Source organism: Octodon degus, unplaced genomic scaffold (assembly GCF_000260255.1).
Source record: "Octodon degus isolate 3935 unplaced genomic scaffold, OctDeg1.0 scaffold00018, whole genome shotgun sequence".
Lineage (NCBI taxonomy): Eukaryota > Metazoa > Chordata > Mammalia > Rodentia > Octodontidae > Octodon > Octodon degus.
This window is the reverse complement of record NW_004524594.1, coordinates 22865563-22886854: the sequence shown is the minus strand read 5'-3', so window position 1 is coordinate 22886854 and position 21292 is coordinate 22865563. Positions and strand designations below refer to the sequence as shown.

Sequence of the window (21292 nt, the reverse complement as noted above, 5' to 3'; positions counted from 1 at the left end):
TGTCCCCGGCTCCCTTTTCTGACGTCCGCCTATCTTTCTTCCTTGCCTCAGTTTCTTAGTCTCAAGCTCTTATCCTTACAATAATGCTGGAAGGTGGGCTCTATTACCATCTCCGCTTTATACAGAGCAATTGAGAGGGTGAGAGAGTTTGGGTGAACTGCCAGGGCTGACCCGCCGAGGCAACCGAGGTTGACCAGGAAACCATCAGCTTGCGGTCCCACCCCGGACGATGGCCCCGCCCAAGCCCCGCCCAAGCCCCGCCCCCAAAGGGCCGAGTCCGGATACCCAGGCTCTACCCTGGCTCCAGCCCCGCCCTTCAGGTCCCGTCCGCTTCCGACCCGAGTCCCGCCCCAAGGCCCCGCCCCTGCCTAGGCCCCGCCCCGGCCCGGGCTCGGGCGGCCGGCGGACCCGGAGTGGAGGTACCCCGGCTGCGGCGGGTACAATGTGGTTCTTTGCCCGGGACCCGGTCCGCGACTTCCCATTCGAGCTCAGTCAGGAACCTCCCGAAGGCAGCCCGCCCGGGCCCTGGGTCCTGCACCGCGGCCGCAAGAAGGTGAGTGCAAACCTGCTCCACAGGCCGCAGCCGACCTCGGCCTCGCCTAGTCGGCGCATCCGGCCGCGCCGCGTAGCTCTGGGCCTGACGTGGCGGAGGAGGCTTGGGTTGGGTGGTCGCGGAGGGACCCGGCGGTGCCGACGTGGCGGGCGGAAGGACTGAAGGACAGACTGGCCGACGAGCGATGGTCACGTGGGTCTGGCCCAGGCTGGCCACTAAAGGCTGGCCCAGGGAGAGACCTGGCTGGTCCCCTCCTCCTGCTGTGCAGACCGCCGCGGAGCTCGTGGGACCAGGCCCGGCGCACTGGGCAGCCTGGCCCCTGCCCTTTAGACCGTGCTGTCCTCCTCCAGGCCACGGGCAGCCCAGTGTCCATCTTTGTGTACGATGTGAAGCCTGGCGCTGAGGAACAGACCCAAGTGGCCAAAGCTGCCTTCAAGCGCCTTAAAACTCTCCGGCACCCCAACATCCTGGCCTACATCGATGGGCTGGAGGTACCTGCTGGCCTGTCTGCCCATCTCTGCCCCTCATCTCCTGGCCTCCTATTCCTGTTTTCTCTCTGCCTGTCCCTTGGTTTCCACCCGTTGGGCTTCAGCATCCCTAGATATGGTTTCTGCTTTTCCATTGCCTCTTTCTTCATCATATCTCTCACCAGCCCCCCAGCCTACCCTGATATTGCTATCTCCTTCGCAGACAGAAAAGTGCCTCCACATAGTGACAGAGGCTGTGACCCCGCTGGGAATGTACCTCAAGGCTCGAGCAGAAGCTGGTGGCTTGAAGGAACAGGAGCTGTCCTGGGGGCTCCACCAAGTAGTGAAAGCCCTGAGCTTCCTGGTCAATGACTGTGGCCTCATTCACAACAATGTCTGCATGGCCGCTGTGTTTGTGGACCGAGCTGGCGAGTGGAAACTTGGGGGCTTGGACTACATGTACTCAGCCCAGGGCAATGATGGGGGACCCCCCAGGAAGGGGATCCCAGAGCTTGAACAGTATGACCCCCCGGAGTTGGCTGACAGCAGTGGCAGAGTACTCAGAGAGAAGTGGTGGGTGACTGTGGGCAGCATGCCTCAATCTCCTCTTTTCTGGAGGCCCCTGGAGCCTTGGGAACCCCTAGACTAGCTGCCACTCCCCTGTCCTTGATGCCTGCCTGGGGAGGGAATAAGAGTCCCAAGAATGGGGCCCATCCCTCTGCTTATAGGGTCCTCAGTGTGGTAGGCTGGGCAGAACAATGCAGACTTAGTCATTGGGTGGTTCAGAACTTGAAAGCTATGTGACCTGGAGCAGATATCCTTGCTTCTCTGAGTCTCAGACACTTTATCCATTAAATTGATCTAATGAAACCCATTTCTGCTTGGGGTTGATGGATCAACTGAGGGACATGGCCAGGGCTGGTGCCCAAGGAGGGTTAGTGGCCTGCATTGGGGGACAGTGGGGCCCTGAGTGGCTCTGGGTCACTGCCACAGGTCAGCAGACATGTGGCGCCTGGGCTGCCTCATCTGGGAAGTCTTCAATGGGCCTCTACCTCGGGCAGCTGCCCTGCGCAGCACTGGGAAGGTGAGCATCCAACCCCTAGCCATTTTCCTTGGCCCAGCCCCTTTGCCCCTGCCAGCCTTCGCCTTCACCTGACAATGAGGCTCCCTCCACAGATCCCCAAATCACTGGTTCCCCATTATTGCGAGCTGGTGGGAGCCAATCCCAAGGTGCGTCCCAACCCGGCCCGCTTTCTGCAGAACTGCCAGGCACCTGGCAGCTTCATGAACAACCGCTTTGTGGAGACGAACCTCTTTCTAGAAGAGATTCAGGTGAGCCTTCCCTCAAACCCCATCTCTACCTCCAGCTTCAGCCCCGCTTTACTTGCCTCTGTCCCCTACCACACCTTTTTGGCTCTCTCATAATTGGACTCTCTGACCACAAGCCTGGACTATGATTTTTGCACCTTTCAGTACAATATCCTGGCTCCAATACTTAATTTGCTGTGTGACTTTCCTTGGGTGAAGCTTAGCCCTAATAATACTGTTTACTTCGGGGTTGGGGAGTTGGCTCAATAAATAAGCGCTTCCCTGGCAAGAGCAAGGGCCTGAGTTCAATCCCTGGTTCTGAAAAACAAACAGACAAACAAACAAACAAAAAAACCAAAACAAAACTGTTTAGTTTAAAGGAGCATCGGGGCTGGGGAATGTAGTTCAGTGGTAGAGTGCTTGCCTTGCATGAATAAGGCCCTGAGTTCCATCCTCAGTACTGCCAAAGGAGTATGGGGAAGAGGTCAGTGACTTTAAAGGATGTCTTTGGGGGAAGTCTTGCTAGGACCCGTGAGCATACCAAAAATGCAGGTGTGTAAGTCCCTTATGTGAAATGGTGATGTGTTTGGGCATAACCTGTGCACATCCTACTGTATTGAAACTGTTTATAGGAGCTTTATAATCCCTGACACAAGTAACTGCTATGTAAATAGTTACATTGTGTTGTTTAGGGAATGATGAGAACAGTGTGTCTATACATGCTAACTATGTACTCAATTCCCTGATACTTTTTTTTTTCCCCCGATACTTTTTTATTGTGGCTTAGTTACGGAAGGGACCTTGGAGGATGAACCTGAGCTACACCTTAAAGGAGAAACTGTTGGAAGCCCTAAACCCTGCTACCTCCCAGCCCAATGAAAATCTTTTTTTTTTTTTTTTTTTAGAACCAGGGATTGAACTCAGGCCCTTGCGCTTGCCAGGCAAGTGCTTATTCTACTGAGCCATCTCCCCAGCCCCCAACAAAAATCTTGTTATGTGGAGTTCTCACATAGGGTTCGGGGCTGTACTCAGTCCAGCTAGGCAGGAGAGCCAAATAAGACCCTTACTTTGTTGAGCCTCAGTTGTCTCATCTAGGGGGTTGCTGTGCACAGTAGAGGTGCAGTAGAATCTGATCTACTGTCACTCCTAGTAGCAGCTCAGTTGTGACAGATATAAGGACAATCACTAACTGACAAGCTGCTCCTGTGTCAGACCTGTGCTGGAAGCTTTCATGTGCACCTTCTGGTTGAATCCTTTGAACAGCCATGAAAAGTCAGAGTTAGTGTCCCATTTTATGGATGGAGTCCCTTGCCCAAGGTCACACAGCAAGTAAGTGAGAGAGCTGGGTTCTGAACCTGGAGTGGGCATTTCAGAGGCCACAGCTCTGCTCCTGCTTTTTCAGGCCAACATGTCCTTGGTCCTCATATGTAGCTGGGGGTGTGTGTAACCTGCTGATTTCCTCCCTGGGCCCTGTCTTCACTCCACCAGATCAAAGAGGCAGTTGAAAAGCAAAAGTTCTTCCAAGAGCTGAGCAAGAGCCTGGACTCATTCCCTGAGGATTTCTGCCGACACAAAGTGCTGCCTCAGCTGCTGACAGCTTTTGAGTTTGGCAATGCTGGAGCTGTGGTCCTCACACCCCTCTTCAAGGTCAGTACAGCCAAGAGCCCCGTGATGGGGGATCTGGAGGGCATGGTGCCTCATAGAGCCCAAAGAGCTCATAGGGTGCATCCAAACTGCCAAAGAGAAGTCTGAGAGGGACAGGCCTACTGAGCATCCAAGGTTGGGCAGCAGGGAAGAGCAGCTCCATGCCCATGTGAGGAAGAGCTTCCTGATGGCTTGGCAAGCTGGTCTTGTTCTTGGGGAGAAACCTTGTGCTTCCAGATTCCTTTGTCTTCCATTTCCTTGGTTCAGAGCCACTGACTTCATCGTATCTCCAAGATGGCTCCCCTAGTCAGACCCATACGCCCTGGTTCCCAGGGCCCAGAGGACAGTGTGTGCTCACCACCACCCCATTTTTCTGACCTTGCTCTCCTTTCAGCATTCAACTTCCTGACTTCAGGGGACTGGACCTTACCCCTTCCTTAGACCCCAGCCCACCCTGTTGTAGGCACCTGTTTTTTCCCACTCTCCCTATCCCAGGAGACCCTTTGCTCTAAAGGCACTTGTTGAAGGGGGAGGAGATAGCCATTAAATCCTATAATTGGAACTCGCAGAAATTTTCGGCAAAATTAAGTCTGCATGTTGTGTCCATTTGCATGTTTTTTCTGTGTATATGTTATTTTGTTTCATTGGTTCTTTCTTTTTCTTTTTTTCCTTTGTTTTTGTTTTTTGAGTCATGATCTTGCTTTACAGTTTATTTATTTATTTTGCGGAACCGGGGATTGAACTGAGGCCCTTGTGCTTGCCAGGGAAGCACTTATTCCACTGAGCCATCTCCCCAGCCCCTGCTTTATAGTTTAGGCTGGCCTTCAACTAACTGTGTAGCCTGGTCTGGCCTTGAACTTGAGGCAGGGGCTGGGGAGATAGCTCAGTGGAATAAGTGCTTGCCTGGCAAGCTCAAGGTGTTGAGTTTGATCCCTGGTACCACCACCAAAAAAAAAAAAAAAAAAAAAAAAGAATTTTGTCCTGCATTGCATCGCCGGTACCGTAAAAAAAACAGAACTTGAGGCAGTCCTCCTTCAGCCTTTGAGTGCTGGGATTACAGGCATATAACACCACCCATGGCTCTTCGTAGGTGTTTTTTCATACATATATTTTATTAGTACATGTTTGTAGTGTATAATGGTTACATTCATTGTAGGGAATTGGTACATGTACAAAATACATCTTAACTATTTTTTCATCCCTTTCCTCTCAGAGTATCTGTTTATAAGGAAGAGTATAGAGTTTTGATCAGCCTCCTCAAAGAGAACTTTTCCCCAAAAGGCTAAGAGCATGACTAACTGAGACAGAGTATGGCCCCTCAGAGTTGCTGCTGAGACCTCATATATTCCAATGTCACCCCACCACATTTCCACCTTGGGAAACCATCAGGGAGTCAGCAGGTGAAGCAAGCCTCATTTGTCCCATTCTTGTGGATATAGCTGAACCCCCTTTCCTGCTCTGTCTGTCAGGTGGGCAAGTTCCTCAGTGCTGAGGAGTATCAACAGAAGATCATCCCGGTGGTGGTCAAGATGTTCTCGTCCACTGACCGAGCAATGCGCATCCGCCTCCTGCAGCAGGTGGGAGCCTTGGGCAGAATCTACCCTGGTCCTCTCTCCTAGACCCTGCCTGGCTTCTGGGGAGGTGCCTGCTTTACCTCCAGCCCCAGGCAGGTGGCTGTCCAAGTGCTACAGAGCCCCTTTCTTGAACATAGACACTGGTGAGGGGAGAGGGAGGCTGGGCTTATTGGCAGCTCTGGGGATGCCCAGGTTGCAGGGCTCAGTCTGGGATGGGATGCAGAGGCCCCCCATCCCCTGGCTCAGTCACTGTAGCCCTCCAGAGTGGGGATACAGTCCCATCTTCCAATCCCAGGCCAGCATTAGACAGGATTGATGAGATCTAGGGAGGGAGACTCCTATGAACCATGAAGAACCAATGTCACACAGGTACCAGTTCCACTCCAGTTGCCAAGGACACCAGGCTTCCTGAGACTAAGCATATGGGCAGCACTTGGGAGACTGATGGAAAAACCAAATCGAGTGACCCAAGCTGCTGTGTAGGGAGAAGGGGCTAGCTATGTTTTCATGCCTTATCCCGGGTTACAGATGGAGCAGTTTATCCAATACCTTGATGAACCAACAGTCAACACCCAGATCTTTCCTCACGTCGTGCATGGCTTCCTGGACACCAACCCTGCCATCCGGGAGCAGACAGTCAAGGTAGGTGTGGCTAGCTAGAATGGTTCAGTGAACACATCTGGTTTTCCAGAGAGCTTGCTGAGTACACAGAGGCCTTGGTTTCAGTTCTGTGGGTCTCCACAGGTTGTGGAAGGACAGGCACAGTCTATGCTATAAGCTTGTATGATCTAGGCCGTGGGTTTGGCTCTTGCCAGCAGAAGTACAGGATAGTCACGGCCTATAGTCCCTTCAGTGGACACTGCCTGAGCATGTCTGGGCCTAGCTTGTGCTCTGGCTAGGATGCAGTGTGTCCAACTCTCTTACCTGTAAGGAAGGAAGGCAATAAGCCTAGAAGACAGTAAACAAAATTAGGAAATATGTATTATGTTAGGAAGTTTTTGAGGCCAGTCTGGGTTACACAGTGAGTTCAAGGTCCACCTGAAGTGCATAGTAGGACCCTGTCTCAAAAAACCACAGAAAAGGAAGTAAAAGGCAGTGTACAGAAGAGGGTTTGCAGTTTCTTTTTGTTGTTGTTTTGGGTTTTGTTTTTTTTTTGGCGGAACTGGGGATTGAACTCAGGCCCTTGCGCTTGCCAGGAAAGCGCTTATTCTACTGAGCCATCTTGCCAGGCAAATGCTTATTCTACTGAGCTATGTCCCTGACCTGACTGCAGTTTTATTTATTATTTATTTTTTTGGTGGAACTGGAAATTGAACTCAGACCTTGCGCTTGCCAGGCAAGCACTTATTCTACTGAGCCATCTCCCAGGCCCGATTTGCAGTTTTAAAAATGGGACCACTTTGCTATGTGTGGTGGCACATGCTATCTGTAATCTTAATTTAATTTGTGTGTGTGTGTGTGTGGCCAGTTTAGCCCACCAGGGGGCGGGGCTGGCTGGCATGTGGTGCTGGGGGATTGAACTGCGGTCCTTGTGCTTTTTTTTAAAAAAAGATTTTATTTATTTATTTTTTAATTTTGTGTGTGTGTGTGTGTGTGTGTGTGTGTGTGGCCAGCTCAGCCCACCAGGGGGCGGGGCGGGCTGGCATGTGGTGCTGGAGGATTGAACCCCTGTCCCTGTGTTTTGCTTAGCTTAGCTTGTTCTAAGTAGGTGCTTTAGACCACTGAGCCATCTCACCAGCCCAGCTATCTGTAATCTTAGTACCTGGGAGGCTGAGGCAACAGTATCCCTGTGAGTTCCACCAGCCTGTATTACACAGTGAAACCCTGTATTAATTTAAGGGGGAAAAAAAAAAAGGACCACTTTACTGAGGAGAGCCTTTAAGGAAAGGGGAGGAAGGACTGATCTACAGAACAGAAGGAAACATATGTCCTGTAGAAGGAATACCAGGTACAAAGGCCTTGTGCCTGGAAGGACTATAAAAGTAGCAACAAAGGATTTAGCCTGGCTGAAGGGGAGTGGTTGAGAGGTGGAGTCCAGGGGTAACAGTGGGATGTGGCAGGGACCTGGAGGCATTCTTTGGAAGTGAGTCCAGAGTGGAGACATGGTCTGCTAAGGACCAGGTTAACAGGGAGCTGGGTTTGGTCTGCTTGACAGCTGGGTGGAAACGTCCATCTAGTCACAGGTTATGCACATAGGGAGTGTAGGGGCGAAGCCTGGGCTAGGGGTGCACAAATGTAGTCTGTCATCTAAAAAGGGAGCATATTAAGGCCATGAAATGGGAAGTCTAAGCCAAGAGCATTAAATATAAATAGGCCAAAGGATTCTCTTGGGATGTCTGAACATTAAGATTGCAGTAAAAGCAGCAGCCATTGAAAGAGGTGGAGGCCCAGAAGCGTTTGTGTCCTGAAAGACCAGAGACAAAAATTGTGTGTTGGAGGGAGAACTCAGGGGTATTAAAACTGCTGAGGGATCAGGTTTCATGAAGACAGAGAATTGATCATTGACCTTAGCAACATGGAAGTCATGGAAGCCAGCTCGGAAGTGAGTGAAAATCTGAGTGGTATGGAGACAGCAGAAGGCAAAGGAGAGAAATGGGAGACAAGCATACAAGACAGACTTCCAAGGCCTTGCTGTAAAGGGAGACAGAAATGGGGGACCTCCTTTCTTAACATGCTGCTGGCTTTGAGCCTTTGGCAGGTCTGCTCAGAGCCAACAGCCACCTTTGTGGCCAGTGTACTCTCCCAGGAAGCCATCCTTGGCCTGGCCTGTAATCTCTACTGTCCTCTTCACCCCAAAGTCCATGCTGCTCCTGGCCCCAAAGCTGAATGAGACCAACCTCAATGTGGAGCTGATGAAGCACTTTGCACGACTGCAGGCCAAGGATGAACAGGGCCCAATCCGCTGCAACACCACAGTCTGCCTGGGCAAAATTGGCTCCTACCTCAGTGCCAGCGTGAGTATCCCTGGGCCAGGATGCCTGTGTGCTGGGCCCTCATCTCCTGACATCTAAGCCCTGAGCACTATTGGTTCCAGTGTTGGACTCCCAGAGCTGGAGTGGGTTGTCTCAAGTCCACACAGCCTGTAGAAGGCAGGCCTGGATCTGAATCTGGGCCTGTGTGCTCATCTCCTCAGCCAGTGTCTGTAACAGACACATGCCTGGACAGTTAATGGCAGAGAGGAAAGAGGCAGTGCCCATCCCTGGGTAGCTGCTGCTCAGAGGCATTTCCCTGAGGCAGCCTAGAGCCAAGGGATCAGGAGGAGGCTGCCAGGTCAAGTTTTAGGTAAATTCTTCCCATGTAGATTGTTAGTGATGCTAAATTTCCTGATCTGGGAAGACCTGATGGCTCTGGGCCCCCATGTTAACCCAGCACTTAGAAGTCCTTTCTTCTGTCCTACCAGACCAGACACAGGGTCCTCACCTCTGCCTTCAGCCGGGCTACAAAAGACCCATTTGCCCCATCCCGCGTTGCGGGTGTCCTGGGCTTCGCTGCCACCCACAACCTCTACTCACTGAGTGACTGTGCCCACAAGATCCTGCCTGTGCTCTGTAGCCTCACTGTCGATCCTGAAAAATCTGTGCGAGAGCAGGTGAGGCATAGTTGGCTCTGGACCTTGGGGCTGGGACTTGGGGGTGGGGGTGGGGGCCTGGCCATCCTGGCAGGCTCTCAGAGACCTAGGATTCCCCAGCTTCACTCCTTGCTACTCCAAGGCCTTCAAAGCCATTCGAAGCTTCTTGTCCAAACTGGAGTCTGTCTCAGAGGATCCCACCCAGCTGGCAGAAGTAGGTGAGTGTCCCACAGTTGTACTCCTTTTCCCCTGCCATGTCCTCAACACTCATCTAGCTTGTCCTATCCCATTGGTGTGTCTGAGACCTGGGAAAACCCTGGTAAGCAGGGCTGACTCCCTCCTCTACTTCATAGATGGGAGAAGCCAGGCCTGGAGAAGAGGGGACAGCTGCAGGTCACTTGCCTTCCTTTCCCCTCCCTGCTGACCCTGAGGTACCCATACTTGCCTCTTTGTCCCACACTACCCAGAAAAAGATGTTCATGCGGCCTCTAGCCCTGGGATGGGAGGAGCTGCTGCCAGCTGGGCAGGCTGGGCTGTGACTGGAGTCTCCTCACTCACCTCCAAGCTGATCCGTGCAAACCCTGTGGCCCCACCTCCTGAGACCAGTGTGCCCCAGAGACCTACGCCTGAGGGTAGGTGTTCCAGGATAGCTGCCATAGTGACTGAGGGGCCAGGAGGTTCCAGTCTGTAGGGGCTGCTGTTGTTTGGCTTCCCCTAGAATGGTGAAGGGGACCTAGGGGATGACTGGTATCTTGTCCCCTTGTGGGTTTCCATTGTGCTCCTCCCTCACCCTATTCCCTGTCCAAAGACCTCCCTGAGAGCTCAGGGACTTCTGTTCCCAGGACATCCTTCCCTGGCCCCCACCCCTGTCCCTGCTACCCCTACAACCTCAAGCCATTGGGAGACACAACAGGAAGACAAAGGTGAAGCAGAGGACAGCAGCACTGCTGACAAATGGGATGATGAAGACTGGGGCAGCTTGGAGGTAAGTGGCTAATGCTTCCCCAGGGGACCCCAGGGCATACATACATGGGGCTCCCTATTCAGGTCTACCCTCATCTGCATGGTGCTCCTGCAAGTTGGCCCTGTGGGTCAGGGCCAGCTGCTGAGCTCCTATTCAACTCCAGGGATCCCAGAGCAGAATGGGAAAGAGGGCAACCAGAGGTTGAACAGGCCTTGGACTTGTTGTCACTCTTCTCCAAGTCCTATCCTTAATCTACCTGTATCAGTGCCTGCCCAGTTCTAGGTCAGCAAGAAGAGGCACCCAAAGCCTAGAACCAGATCGGGTCTAGGTGGCCATGGTGGATGACTGGGGGATGAGGTGGGCTGCCCTGAAGAGTATCACCATGGTCTGGGTGGGTTTCCCCAATGGCTTACAGCAGTCTCTGGATGCAGAATTGAGGGGAAGGCCATGAAGCATCAAGACCTGATCCCTAGCCTTAAGGATGGGTGATGGCAGGGAAGGGTCAGTGTATCCTCTTGATAGGGAAGCAAATGAGAAGGTAGACTATACTTTGGTGGTACATGCCTGTAGTCCCAGCACTTTGAAAGGCTGAGATGAGGATCACAAATTCAAGCCTATCCTGGACTACTTAGTGACTGAGACCTTGGGAGTCACTAAAAATAATTCATTAAGACTGGGCATGGTGGTGTGTGCCTGTAATCCCAGCGCTTGGGAGGCTGTCCTGAGGACAGGAGGATCACTATGAATACAATATGTGTAGTGAGACCATGTACTAAATGCATTTTTAAAAAATAAAAAGAAAGATTGGGGTGTAGTTCTGTGTAAAGGTCCTGAGTTAAATTTCTAGTATCTCACACAGAGACCACAGGGTGGAGCCCATAATCAGGAAAGAGCTGGAGCCAGTTTACCTTTTGGGAGTTGGGAGTGTTACTGGTCACATCTCGTCCTTTTCACTGCAGCAGGAGGCCGAGTCTGTGTTGGTTCAGCAGCATGACTGGAATTTGAGGGACCAGGCTAGCCAAGCTGGGCAGGTGAGCCGGATGTGGCAGGATGTTCTGTGTGTCAGGATAGGATCCCCTTGCCCCCTTCTCTTCAGCACATACTATTCTGCAGGTCAGCCACCCAGACCGCAAATCTCCAGAGTCAGACTGGAGCAGCTGGGAAGCTGAGGGCTCCTGGGAGCAGGGCTGGCAAGAGTCTAACCCTCCAGAGCCAACCCCTGAAGGCACAAGGTTGGCCAGCGAGTATAACTGGGGTGGCCCAGAGCCCAGTGATAAGGGTGATCCCTTTGCTGCCCTATCTGTGCGTTCCAGTACCCAGGTATGGAGTAAGTGAAGGTGTGGACTGGGGTAGACATCAGCTGTCAGCGCCCACTGCAGCCAATACTTCTTTTTTCAGCCCAAGCCAGATACAGACTCATGGGGTGAGGACAACTGGGAGGGCCTAGAGACTGAGAGCCGTAAGTGCTTCCCCCAGAGGTCTGGCAGCCCAGGCAGGAGGGCTGGAGAGCTGATACCTGGACAGGTCAGCCCTCAGCCTGCCTTCCTTTCCCTTCCCCAGGACAAGCCAAGGCTGAGGTGGCCAGGAAAAAGCGTGAAGAACGGAGGCGGGAGATGGAAGCCAAGCGCGCAGAGAAGAAGGCAGCAAAGGGCCCCATGAAGTTGGGAGCTCGGAAGCTGGACTGAACCCTTAGGGTGGGCCGTTCCAGTGAGGAAAGCAGGCCCAGCCGATGTATTTATTGTACAAACCATGTGTGAACCTGGCTGACCTGCCAGGCACATCTCATGTGTACATAATCACAGCCACAATAAATTCTATTTCACACCCCTGGTCATGGGCTCAATCTAGCCCCTCCAAGATGGCTGGGTTTTGGTACTGCCCTGCACAGTCCTGGCCATCCACAGATGTGAACATCAATTTGTTTTGAAAGCGAAGAGTAAATCGAGGCACAATCTGATTCATCAGTTTCTAGCACTCGTCCTCAGGAAGGCTGACAGTGCCCCACAAGCCCAATATTCAACTATGAATTGAGGCCTGTAGGGGCACCCTTGGGCCTCGCAGTGCAGAAAAGGGTCTGCAGGCCCTGGAGGGTCCCTAGGTCCGAATCCTGAGTTGAGGCAGGCACAAGAGACCAAGTTTGTCCTGGGTGTCAGTGGAGCTGCTCAGCGGCGGCGCTGAGGCACACATGTTCCATGTGGGCGGCTGCGAGCAAAGCCAGCCTTGCAGACACAGCGGAAGGAACCGCTGGTGTTCACGCAGCGCTCGCTCTTGCACAGCAGCCCGCGCTGGTTCAGTTCTCGGCATTCATCGATGTCTGCGAGAGAGGTGACAGCAAGGACTTCGCTTAGCGTCCAGTCCCCGATAGGGACTGCAACTTGCCCCAACTTCACTCCCACACCCTGCCAGCCCCAGCGCTCTGCTCCTGCAGTCTGGCTCACCCACACAGCGGGAGCGGGAGGCATCCAGCTGGAAGCCACCAGGACACTCGCACACGGCACCGCCAGGCCGTGGGACACACCGGCCACTCACGCAGCGGCACTCATCAGAATCCTCCTCCGAGCTGTCTTCATCTGTGGTGGCCAGAGGGATGACGGGCGTCAAAATCACCCCCACTGAGGGATAGCCAGACCCCCCTACCCCAGCTGTACTCACCTTTTGGGGGTTTTCCTAGCAGCAGGGGGCTAGCATCCCAAAACGAATTGCTCTCACTTTGAGATGTCGGACACTGGGATCCTAGGAGGGGACAGGAAGGCCAGTGATCTCGGTGTGCCCCCACCCATCACCCCACCCTGGCCCCTGCCGTGCTCACCAGCGCCATGCAGGGGGCATGGGCGGCACTGTGCGCCCCAACCGCGGCCCTGGCGGCAGCAGCAGTCGTCGAAGGTGAGTGCAGGCCCGGCCAGGGGCCCCGCGCACATGCCGTCCTCCCCGCGCCGGCTCCAGCACACGTCGCGCCTCTCTGGGGCCCGCTCTGCGAAGGAGGCCCAGCGTGAGAGAGGGACCCGCTGCGGGGAGCTACCACTGCGCTCCTCACCCGTGTGGCGGCCGCAGACCCGGGGCTTCGCCCGCCCGACAGAATCCTGGAGTCGCCCTCACCGGCCGGGCTCTCGGGGAGCTGGCAGTCGCGGCCGGTGGGCCCGGGCACCCAGGGCGGGCGACACTCGCAGCGGTAGGAGCCCGGCAGGTTGACGCAGCGGCCAGGGCGGCAGGCTGCCGGGTCCTGGCACTCATCCACGTCTACGGGCAGCGAGGGGCGGGTGGGGGTGGCAGTCACAGCTCGGCCGGGCCTGCGGCCTTCCCTGCCCCCAGCTGCCCGGCCCGGGCCTCACCCATCTCCTCGGGGCTCAAACACTGGCGCTGCGAGGGGCTGTACTCGGCGGGCGGGGTGCAGGCGCAGCGGTAGCCTCCGCGCGTGTTCTCGCACACGCCATTCCTGCAGTTGGACTCGTCTAGACACTCATCCACATCTGCGGGGAGAAGCACGCGTGGCTGTGGCTGGCCGCGGGACTTGGGCTTGGGACTCGACCCACCTCCCCCGCTACCTACACCGGGCAGCTCACCCACGCACTCCAGCAGGTTCCCGTCGTAGTAGAACCCCTGCTTGCAGTAGCATTCGTATCCAGGTTGCGTGTTCACACACTTGCCCTCCTTGCAGATTTCCGCCCCGAACAACATGCACTCGTCGATGTCTGTGGGTGACAGCTGTGGGTACCGCGCCGCCTCTACCTCCTCAACCGCTAGAGTCGGGAGGCGTGGGCAGGGCTCACCCGGAGAGCAAAACAAACCCTGGCCAGTGCCAGGAGCAAAGTGAGGAAGCAAGGCTGCCAGGGCCAGGGCAACAAAAGGGTAGGGGCAGCGGCTGTGGCCATGGCAGGACTTACCACGGTGGGCGGGGATGCCATAGTTTACAATGTTGTTGTCCTGCGTGTAGCCTTTTCCATCAGGGCAGAGGCTGTGAAACTCAGCTACAGGGAGAGAGAGGGGCCGAGGGGAGGGAAGCAGGCAGGGCTGAGTGTGGCCTACAGGCCATGGAAGGCAGAGCAGTATTCTCCACATTTCCCAGGTACCCATGGAGGGAGCATTTCTCCCAGTTGGTTTCCAGATAAACCAACAGAGTGAGGCTCTGAGAAGGGGCCAGCCAGGGTGCCTGACCTGAGCTGTAGACTGGACATGGGTAGATTTCGCAGTGGTCTCCCCAGCCGGCCCCCAGTGAGCAGCAGCATTCTTGCTGGGTGACGTTAGTGGCCAGTACACTGTCGCAGAACACCGTGTCATCAAAGTTAAGGTAACACTCCTTCTTGTGATGAGGCTGCTCTGCCTCTGAGGAGGGAGGCAGCTCAGGGTCAAACACACAGACTGTCCTCCCACTCCATCTCACCTGTCCATCCACTAAGTCATGCTGGCCCCCACTTTCCATCTCCCCTGAGTGCCTCGTGAAAGATAGGTTCCCTCAGGTGGTGATCAGGACATTTAGAGGTCTGGCCCCACCAGATTCCCCCCAGGCAAAAGGTATAGTTTTTGTTCTACAAATTCAAGAGGGTGGGACTGGAGACACTTCTGGAAAAGAGCTTCTACTAAGGGATTGTGTAGTCTGAGGAGGGAGCTGGGGAGACACTCACCCTCACAGCCATGCTGGTCCTGGGTGGGTGTGAAGCCCTCATCACAGACACAAATGTAGGAGCCCTGCAGGTTCTCACAGGCCCCATGGGGCAGGCACAGGCTGGGGTCCTGGCTGCATTCATCTATGTCTGCAGGGAGTGGCCCTGATGAGGGCCAGCCCCTCTTTCCCTGAATGTAACAGCTTCCCCCCTTCCCCCCCCCCAAGGTGGATTGAACTCAGGCCCTTGTGCTAGGGAAGCGCTTATTCTACTGAGCTATCTCCCTAACCCTCTTTCCCTGATACCTGCACAACTTTAGAACCTGGATTCCCCCCCCCTTTTTTTTTCTGTATTTAGTACAAGATCTACAGGGTCTCACTACATAGAACTTGTAGTGATCTTCTGTTTTTCAGCCTCCGAAGCACTGGAATTACAGGCAAGCACCACCATGCCCAGCCTCATCTGCACCCCGGGGCCCGAGCCAGCACGGCAGACCAGGAATTGAACCCCCGGCCCCTGTGTCTGCCTAAGCAGGCGCTTTAATCTGCTGAGCTATCAGGCTGGCCCTTGGATTTCCATTTTAATTCTATTTTTTATGTATTTTGTACAAGGTCTCACTGCACAGGTTGGACTCTAGTGATCCTCCTGTTCTCAGCCTCCCCAGTGCTAGGATTACAGACTTGCCACTTTGTCCAGACTCAGTGGCTGGCTCAGCACACCTGGGAGCAGGGCCAGTCCAGCATTTTGATTTTAAATACACACAGTCTGCCAGGGGGTACAGCTCAGTGGCACATTTCTGCCTGGCAAGCATAAGATCCTGAGTTTGATTCTCAGTACCAAAATATATAAGTAAATAAAGTACACACAACCTAAATCCCCTGGAGTCAGTGTGGATGGGGAAGTAGGTGCACACTCAACTCAGTGCTCTTGGTAACAACCGAATGAAGACCTTCCGTTTGCTCTCCCAACACTTTTCAGTATACACGTATTCCACCCCTGCCACAAAAGTGACAAGTCTCTAAAACATAGCTGCTTCCAGCTCTTCCTTGGGAGGTAAAATAGCACCTTATCCCTTTCTTTGCCTAGGGAAATTCTCTGCTTTAAGTCCCAATTCAGTAGTCACCTCCCCATCAACCACTAGCCTTGACTTTCTTGACACTCCATACTCCTAACCCTGAGACCAGTTTACACATCATCTGTGTTCCTGCCAGCAGCTCCAAGTGACTGCTGACACTTAGTATACAGCACAGAACCTGGCAAATACAGCACTGGGTGCTCAGTTACCTCTTGTTGATTAATGTGTGTATGGCTAAGTCTATGGGTTAGACTGATTTGTAAAGAGGTGAGCAGGGTACCTGTGAGTAATAAGTCATTATTACTGTCATCCTTTTTAGGGATGGTTTTGTGTGTGTTTTGTGTGTGTGTGTGTGTGTGTGTGTGTGTGTGTGTGCGCGCACGCAGTACTGGAGGATTGAACTCAGAACCTTGCGCTTGCCAGGAAGGCATTTATGCCGCTTGCCTTGTCATCCCCAGCCCTTGTCATCCTTTTTAGTTGGGTGGACAAATAGAAGGACCAGTGTAGGATGGATGGTTGAGAAGGCAAAAAACAAAAAAGTCCATAGTGTGTCTAGGGGATTGCTGCCTCCTGCTTCCCCACTCAGGAGCTCTCGGGCCACCATTCATACCTTGGCACTTCCTGCCACCCACCAGCCGATGTCCCTGAGGGCAGAGACATCGGTAGGAGCCATTGGTGTTGATACAGTCACCCCCAATGCAGGCCGCAGGAAAGTCACATTCATCAATGTCTATGGGGGAAGAAGCAGATGGAGAATAAGCAGAGGCTGACCCCAAACACACATAGCCTCAGCCTGCCCAATCCCCACCCGTAGCACAGAGCCCTGGGTTAATCCAGCACCCCACACTCCATCTGGGAGCTGGAAGGGGACTGAATCTGGCCAAGAGTTCTGGAGGAGGAAAGGGCAGGCCAGTGCCTGGGCTGTAGAATACCTCACCCTCGCAATGGCTCCGGTCCCTTGACAGATGATAGCCAGAGAGGCACTGACACTGGAAGGAGCCTGGAGTGTTGGTGCAGATGCCATTGTTACAGATGTCCCCAGCCTCACATTCATCCACATCTGCAGAGCACAGGAGGTGTCAGAGGGCCTGGGTGGAATCAGCCTCAGGCCTCTGATACTTCTTGAGTTCCTGTCCAGGGTCTAGAGCACCTGAACAGAGGTCAGCAGAGCTTGAGAGACCCACATCCCAGTCCCATGTGACATCCCATGCCCCAACAGGTGTTTAGAGCATCCCTGGCCTTGGTATGAGGCAAAACACCTCACCAAACAACAGGCACACTCCCTGTGTCTTTTCCCCACACTGCCTGGGCTTTCCCAGCTTCTCAAATGATTTTTTTAAAATTTTATTTATTTATGTGTGTGTGTGTGTGTGTGTGTGTGTGTGTGTGTGTGTGTGGTCAGCTCAGCCCACCAGGGGGCGGGGCTGGCTGGCATGAGGTGCTGGGGGATTGAACTGCGGTCCCTGTGCTTTGCTAAGCTTGTTCTAAGTAGGTGCTTTAGACCACTAAGCCATCTCACCAGCCCCTCAAATGATTTTTTTTTTTTTTTTGCAAAACCCGGGATTGAACTCAAGCCCTTGCACTTGCCAGGGAAGCACTTATTCCACTGAGCCATCTCCCCGGCCCCTCAAATGAAATTCTATAGGCCTCCCTGTGCCCTATTTCCACTATCCCTGCTCCCACCATTCATACCCCCTTATCTCCATCTGCCCCCTCACCCATCCCTGGTTGAGCAGCCCCACCTCAACCCTGTACAGCCTCATGTCCAGGGTGGAGAGCTCTGGCCTAGGACTCCCATCCTCTATGGGCATCTCCAGCAGAGCAACCCACAGGGACCACCCTGCAACTTGCCCAGCATGGAGCTCAGCATCTCCCCTTCCAAATGTGCAGTGTCTCCCAACGGGTCCCTATACCAGGCCCCTGGAAGTACACTCCCTTCTCTCCTTCCCTTGATATTCATTCAGCAATTAATTAGTTCTCATATTTCTCTAACACCAGATATCTCATGGCTATGCTGAAGCCAGTACTCTCATTCCATTGACCATTTCCTGTTACCTTCTCATCCTTTTTTGCTAATTCCTACAGCTCTTTTTAGACAACTCAGACTTGTTTCCTCCTACTCCACTGGTGTTTTCCCCTGGCTCCATCCAGGCCTCCAGCTCTGTCTCTATAATCTGTTTTATGTTTCCCAGTTTCTCTGAATCGCAACCCTTGGAAATTGGCTTAATACATATAAACATTAGTGCAGGAAACACTACTAAAGCCCCCGTTTTTGTTTTCTTTTGATGTATTTAGGTCTACAGGGTCTCACTACACAGATCAGACTTATAGTGATCCTCCTGTTTTCAGCCTTCCAAGCGCTGGGATTACAGGCCTGTGCCACCACACCCAATCTCAGTTGCAGTCTCAGTGCACCCCACGGGCAGGGCCAGCACAGCAAGCCTGGGATCCAATCCCAGTCCCTGGGCCTGCCTAAGCAGGCGCTTTAGTCCACTGAGCTATCTGGCCAGCCCTTGATCATCCATCTGCTTTTCTTCAAGTTGAAGTAACAACAACAACAACAACAAAACAAAAACATGTTTTGCAAATGCAGCTTCAGCCTCGCCTCCAAGACCCTGCAAACTCGGCTTCCCTTGCTGAGCAGAGTCACCAGAGAGCAGGGGCGAATTAGTGGCCTCTCACCCAACCATTTCAGAATGGGTGGTGCATTCCCCGCCAGGGCAGCTCAGATGTGGACCGCGTGGCCTTAGGTGCTCACCCACACAACTGCGGCCGTCTGGTGCAGGCGTGTAGCCTTGAGCGCAAGTGCAGCGAAAGGAACCCGGAAGGTTCTCACACCAGCCAGGAGAGCAGGGACTGCCCTCTGCGCACTCATTGATGTCTGCAATACAAATGGCCCACTTCAGACGCTATCAGCACGATCTGCGGGTGTGGAATTCCTCCACCTGGGGTTAGGGGGCGCCCTCCTACTCCCAGGAGGCCCCATTCTTCAGGGTCCGCTCCGCTGTCTAGAGCCAGACCCCGCCCCACGGAGCGGGCACAGACCCCACCCATCGCCCATGAGGCCCCGCCCTCACCGCGGCAGGCCCCGCCCCCTTGGCTGCGGTAGCCCGGCTGGCAAGGGATGCATTTGAAGCTCCCAGGTTTGTTCTCGCATTTGCCATCAGGGCAGGAGCTAGGGTCCCGGCATTCATCTATGTCTGCACGGAAGAAATAAATAGGAAGTCCGGTCTGGGGACAGCGAGGCTAGCTTTGCGCTTATGGTCCTCAGCAGGGCCTCCTTTGTCACAAATCCACAAGGCCCTCTGGGCTCTATCACAAAGCTCCCGCCCCCATACAATGCTGAGAGACAGCCGAGAACCCCGCTACGGTCTAGGCTGGCCCCCACCTTCGCACACCGGCGGTCGGGAGGCTTTGAGCCGGTAGCCTGGATAGCAGTTGCACTTGTAGTGGCCGGGAAAGTTAATGCAGAAGCCACCGTCACCACACACATGGGGCTTGGCACACTCGTTCAGGTCTGAGCGGGAGAAAGGTGGAAGGGGTAAAAGGGGTTACCCACCCCACCCAAGAAGCGCGGGCAAGGCGAGCCCACCCCACCCAAGAAGCCTAGCCCTGCTCCTGCTCCCTCGGCGGCGCTCACCCACGCAAGAGCGTCCCCCGGAGCCCACTTGAAGGCGGTAGCCCCGGTGGCAGTGACAGTTGTAGGAGCCCCCCGTGTTTAGACAGGTGCCCTTTCCTGGGCCGCAAGGCTCTGCATCACACTCATTCACGTCTGGAAAGCACAGGCCAAGGGAAGTCAAGTCCTGAGCCCGGCCGGCCTTTCGGCCAGCCACCCACGCGCCCGCCTTGCCTGCGCTTACCCACACAGTAGCGGTGCTGTGGATGCGACCTGTAGCCAGGGTTACAGTGACAGGAGTAATCGGAGGGGCCTGGGACGCACTCTCCGTGGCCACAGATGTTCTGATTCAGCCGGCATTCATCAGTGTCTGGGGGAATCAGCAGCCAAGGGGGTTGAACAAGGGGCACTTGTCTTCTGTCATGTCCTCAGGGCACAGCCAGATGCCCCAGGTCTACAGATAGAACACCTAAGCCCCTGAGCCAAATCACAGGCTGACCTTAGGTTCCAGTACACCTGCATGTTAATCCTAGTATTTTGTACACCTTATCTTAAATAATCCCGATGTCATGACCCAAGATGGCCCATATAATACTCTAGGTCCCTGACATCCTGAACACTTCAGTACCAACACCCTTGATATTTTTATACCCACTCACTTCAGGAAGCTGACTTCAGCCACCCTAAACACAGCTATATCTCCCTGTGGTCCTGGTCACCTCAGTACCTTTATCCAAGGGTCTCTAAGACCCAATTCTCAATACCTTAGATTCTGTAGCCTGCCAGGGAGATGGCTCAGTGGAATAGGCGCTTCCCTGGCAAGAGCAAGGACCTGAGTTAAATCCCCGGTTCCACACGCACACACAAAAAAGATTCTGTAGCCTGTCACACTAATATTCTCTAGCCAGATACCCAACACCCTTTACCCCAGGGACCTGGGCCCCCAGTTCTAGGATGGTGGATTACCTTCCTCCCTGAGGCACGGGAAAGTCAGGCAGGAACTAGTTCAGACTCCTAACATACATTTATGTATGTATGTATGTATGTATGTATGTATGTATTTATTTTGAGACAGGGCCCCTCTGTGTACTTCAGGGTGGCCTTGAACTGACTATGTAGCCCAGACTGGCCTCAAATTAAAGGTGATCCTCCTCAGCCTCCTGAATGCTAGGATCATAGGTATGTGCCACCATACACCTAGCTGGATTCTTTTTTGTTTGTTTGTTTTGTTTTTGGTGGAACCAGGGGTTGAACTCAGGCCCTTGTGCTTGTAGCTGGATTCTTTTCGCTTGTTTTGAAACATGGTCTTGCTTTGTAGTGTAGACTGGCCTCAAACTCAACAGACTACTAATTGTGTCACAGAGGTACACAGGTGGTCTGATGCAGGAACCCTCCTCACCCTCTCTGACTTCAAGCTCAGGACTCCCTGCTTCCTCCTTTTCCCTCTTTTTGATCTCTTCTAAACTCACATTTCTTACCTAGAGCACCCCATCCCTACTTCCATGCAACTCAGAGGGTACTGAATCTGGTCTGGACCTGTTGCCACCCAGCCATGGGGCTTGTGCAGGCTTCCTGCTCTTTGCCTGGAGCAGCTGTCCAAGGGACTCTTTAACACCTCCCTTCTCAGGTACCTCATCAGCCACATTCCTAGCACACCCAGGGTTTCATTCAGCATGGTGTTTTCCTTGTGCTTCAGAGCACACACTGATATTCGCTTGATCTAGCTCAACTGTATGACCCAGGTCAAGTCTCTGAGCTTTTCTGTGCCTCAGATTTCTCATCTGGAAAATGAGCCAAGCAATACCCACTTCACTCTCTGAGAAAGTAAAATGACATTTAGTATGCAAAATTTTTCAGGTGGGGCCAGGGAGATGGCTCAGTAGGATAAGCGCTTGACCGGCAAACGCAAGGATCTGAGTTCAATC

At 53.7% G+C, this 21292-nt stretch overlaps 2 protein-coding genes across 7 annotated transcripts in view; one reads left to right on the top strand and one right to left on the bottom strand.

Moving 5' to 3' along the window:
• Positions 1 to 380: 380 nt before the first annotated feature.
• Scyl1 (SCY1 like pseudokinase 1) lies at positions 381 to 11908 on the top strand. 3 transcript variants are annotated; one of them, XM_023710817.1, is made up of 17 exons: positions 381 to 553; positions 904 to 1044; positions 1244 to 1593; positions 2014 to 2104; positions 2197 to 2352; positions 3817 to 3975; positions 5442 to 5549; positions 6075 to 6188; positions 8345 to 8500; positions 8947 to 9135; positions 9257 to 9332; positions 9582 to 9746; positions 9957 to 10099; positions 11041 to 11109; positions 11192 to 11398; positions 11477 to 11537; positions 11639 to 11908. In XM_023710817.1, the coding sequence occupies exons 1-17, from the start codon at positions 443 to 445 to the stop codon at positions 11761 to 11763; spliced, it is 2421 nt and encodes an 806-aa protein (XP_023566585.1). In that variant the 5' UTR covers positions 381 to 442; the 3' UTR covers positions 11764 to 11908. The 3 variants fall into 3 exon arrangements, with proteins under 3 accessions (XP_023566585.1, XP_023566584.1, XP_023566587.1); XM_023710816.1 differs by having other exon boundaries at positions 11038 to 11109; XM_023710819.1 differs by lacking the exon at positions 11477 to 11537 and having other exon boundaries at positions 11038 to 11109.
• A 105-nt stretch (positions 11909 to 12013) lies between these two features.
• Positions 12014 to 21292, bottom strand: part of Ltbp3 (latent transforming growth factor beta binding protein 3) — a 17276-nt gene continuing 7997 nt past the window's right edge. For 2 of the 4 annotated variants that reach the window (XM_004627238.2, XM_023710814.1), the window contains exons 12-28: positions 19612 to 19737; positions 19392 to 19523; positions 19140 to 19268; positions 18829 to 18951; positions 18510 to 18632; positions 16689 to 16811; positions 16362 to 16481; positions 14698 to 14826; positions 14231 to 14398; positions 13960 to 14043; positions 13639 to 13767; positions 13408 to 13545; positions 13175 to 13315; positions 12888 to 13049; positions 12731 to 12811; positions 12517 to 12648; positions 12014 to 12392 (exon numbers count right to left, since the gene is read on the bottom strand). In XM_004627238.2, the coding sequence (XP_004627295.1) occupies positions 12241 to 12392; positions 12517 to 12648; positions 12731 to 12811; positions 12888 to 13049; positions 13175 to 13315; positions 13408 to 13545; positions 13639 to 13767; positions 13960 to 14043; positions 14231 to 14398; positions 14698 to 14826; positions 16362 to 16481; positions 16689 to 16811; positions 18510 to 18632; positions 18829 to 18951; positions 19140 to 19268; positions 19392 to 19523; positions 19612 to 19737 (2192 nt within the window). In that variant the 3' untranslated portion in view covers positions 12014 to 12240. The remainder of the gene's footprint in view (positions 12393 to 12516; positions 12649 to 12730; positions 12812 to 12887; positions 13050 to 13174; positions 13316 to 13407; positions 13546 to 13638; positions 13768 to 13959; positions 14044 to 14230; positions 14399 to 14697; positions 14827 to 16361; positions 16482 to 16688; positions 16812 to 18509; positions 18633 to 18828; positions 18952 to 19139; positions 19269 to 19391; positions 19524 to 19611; positions 19738 to 21292) is intronic. The other 2 variants (XM_004627239.2, XM_023710815.1) reach the window with 2 other exon arrangements.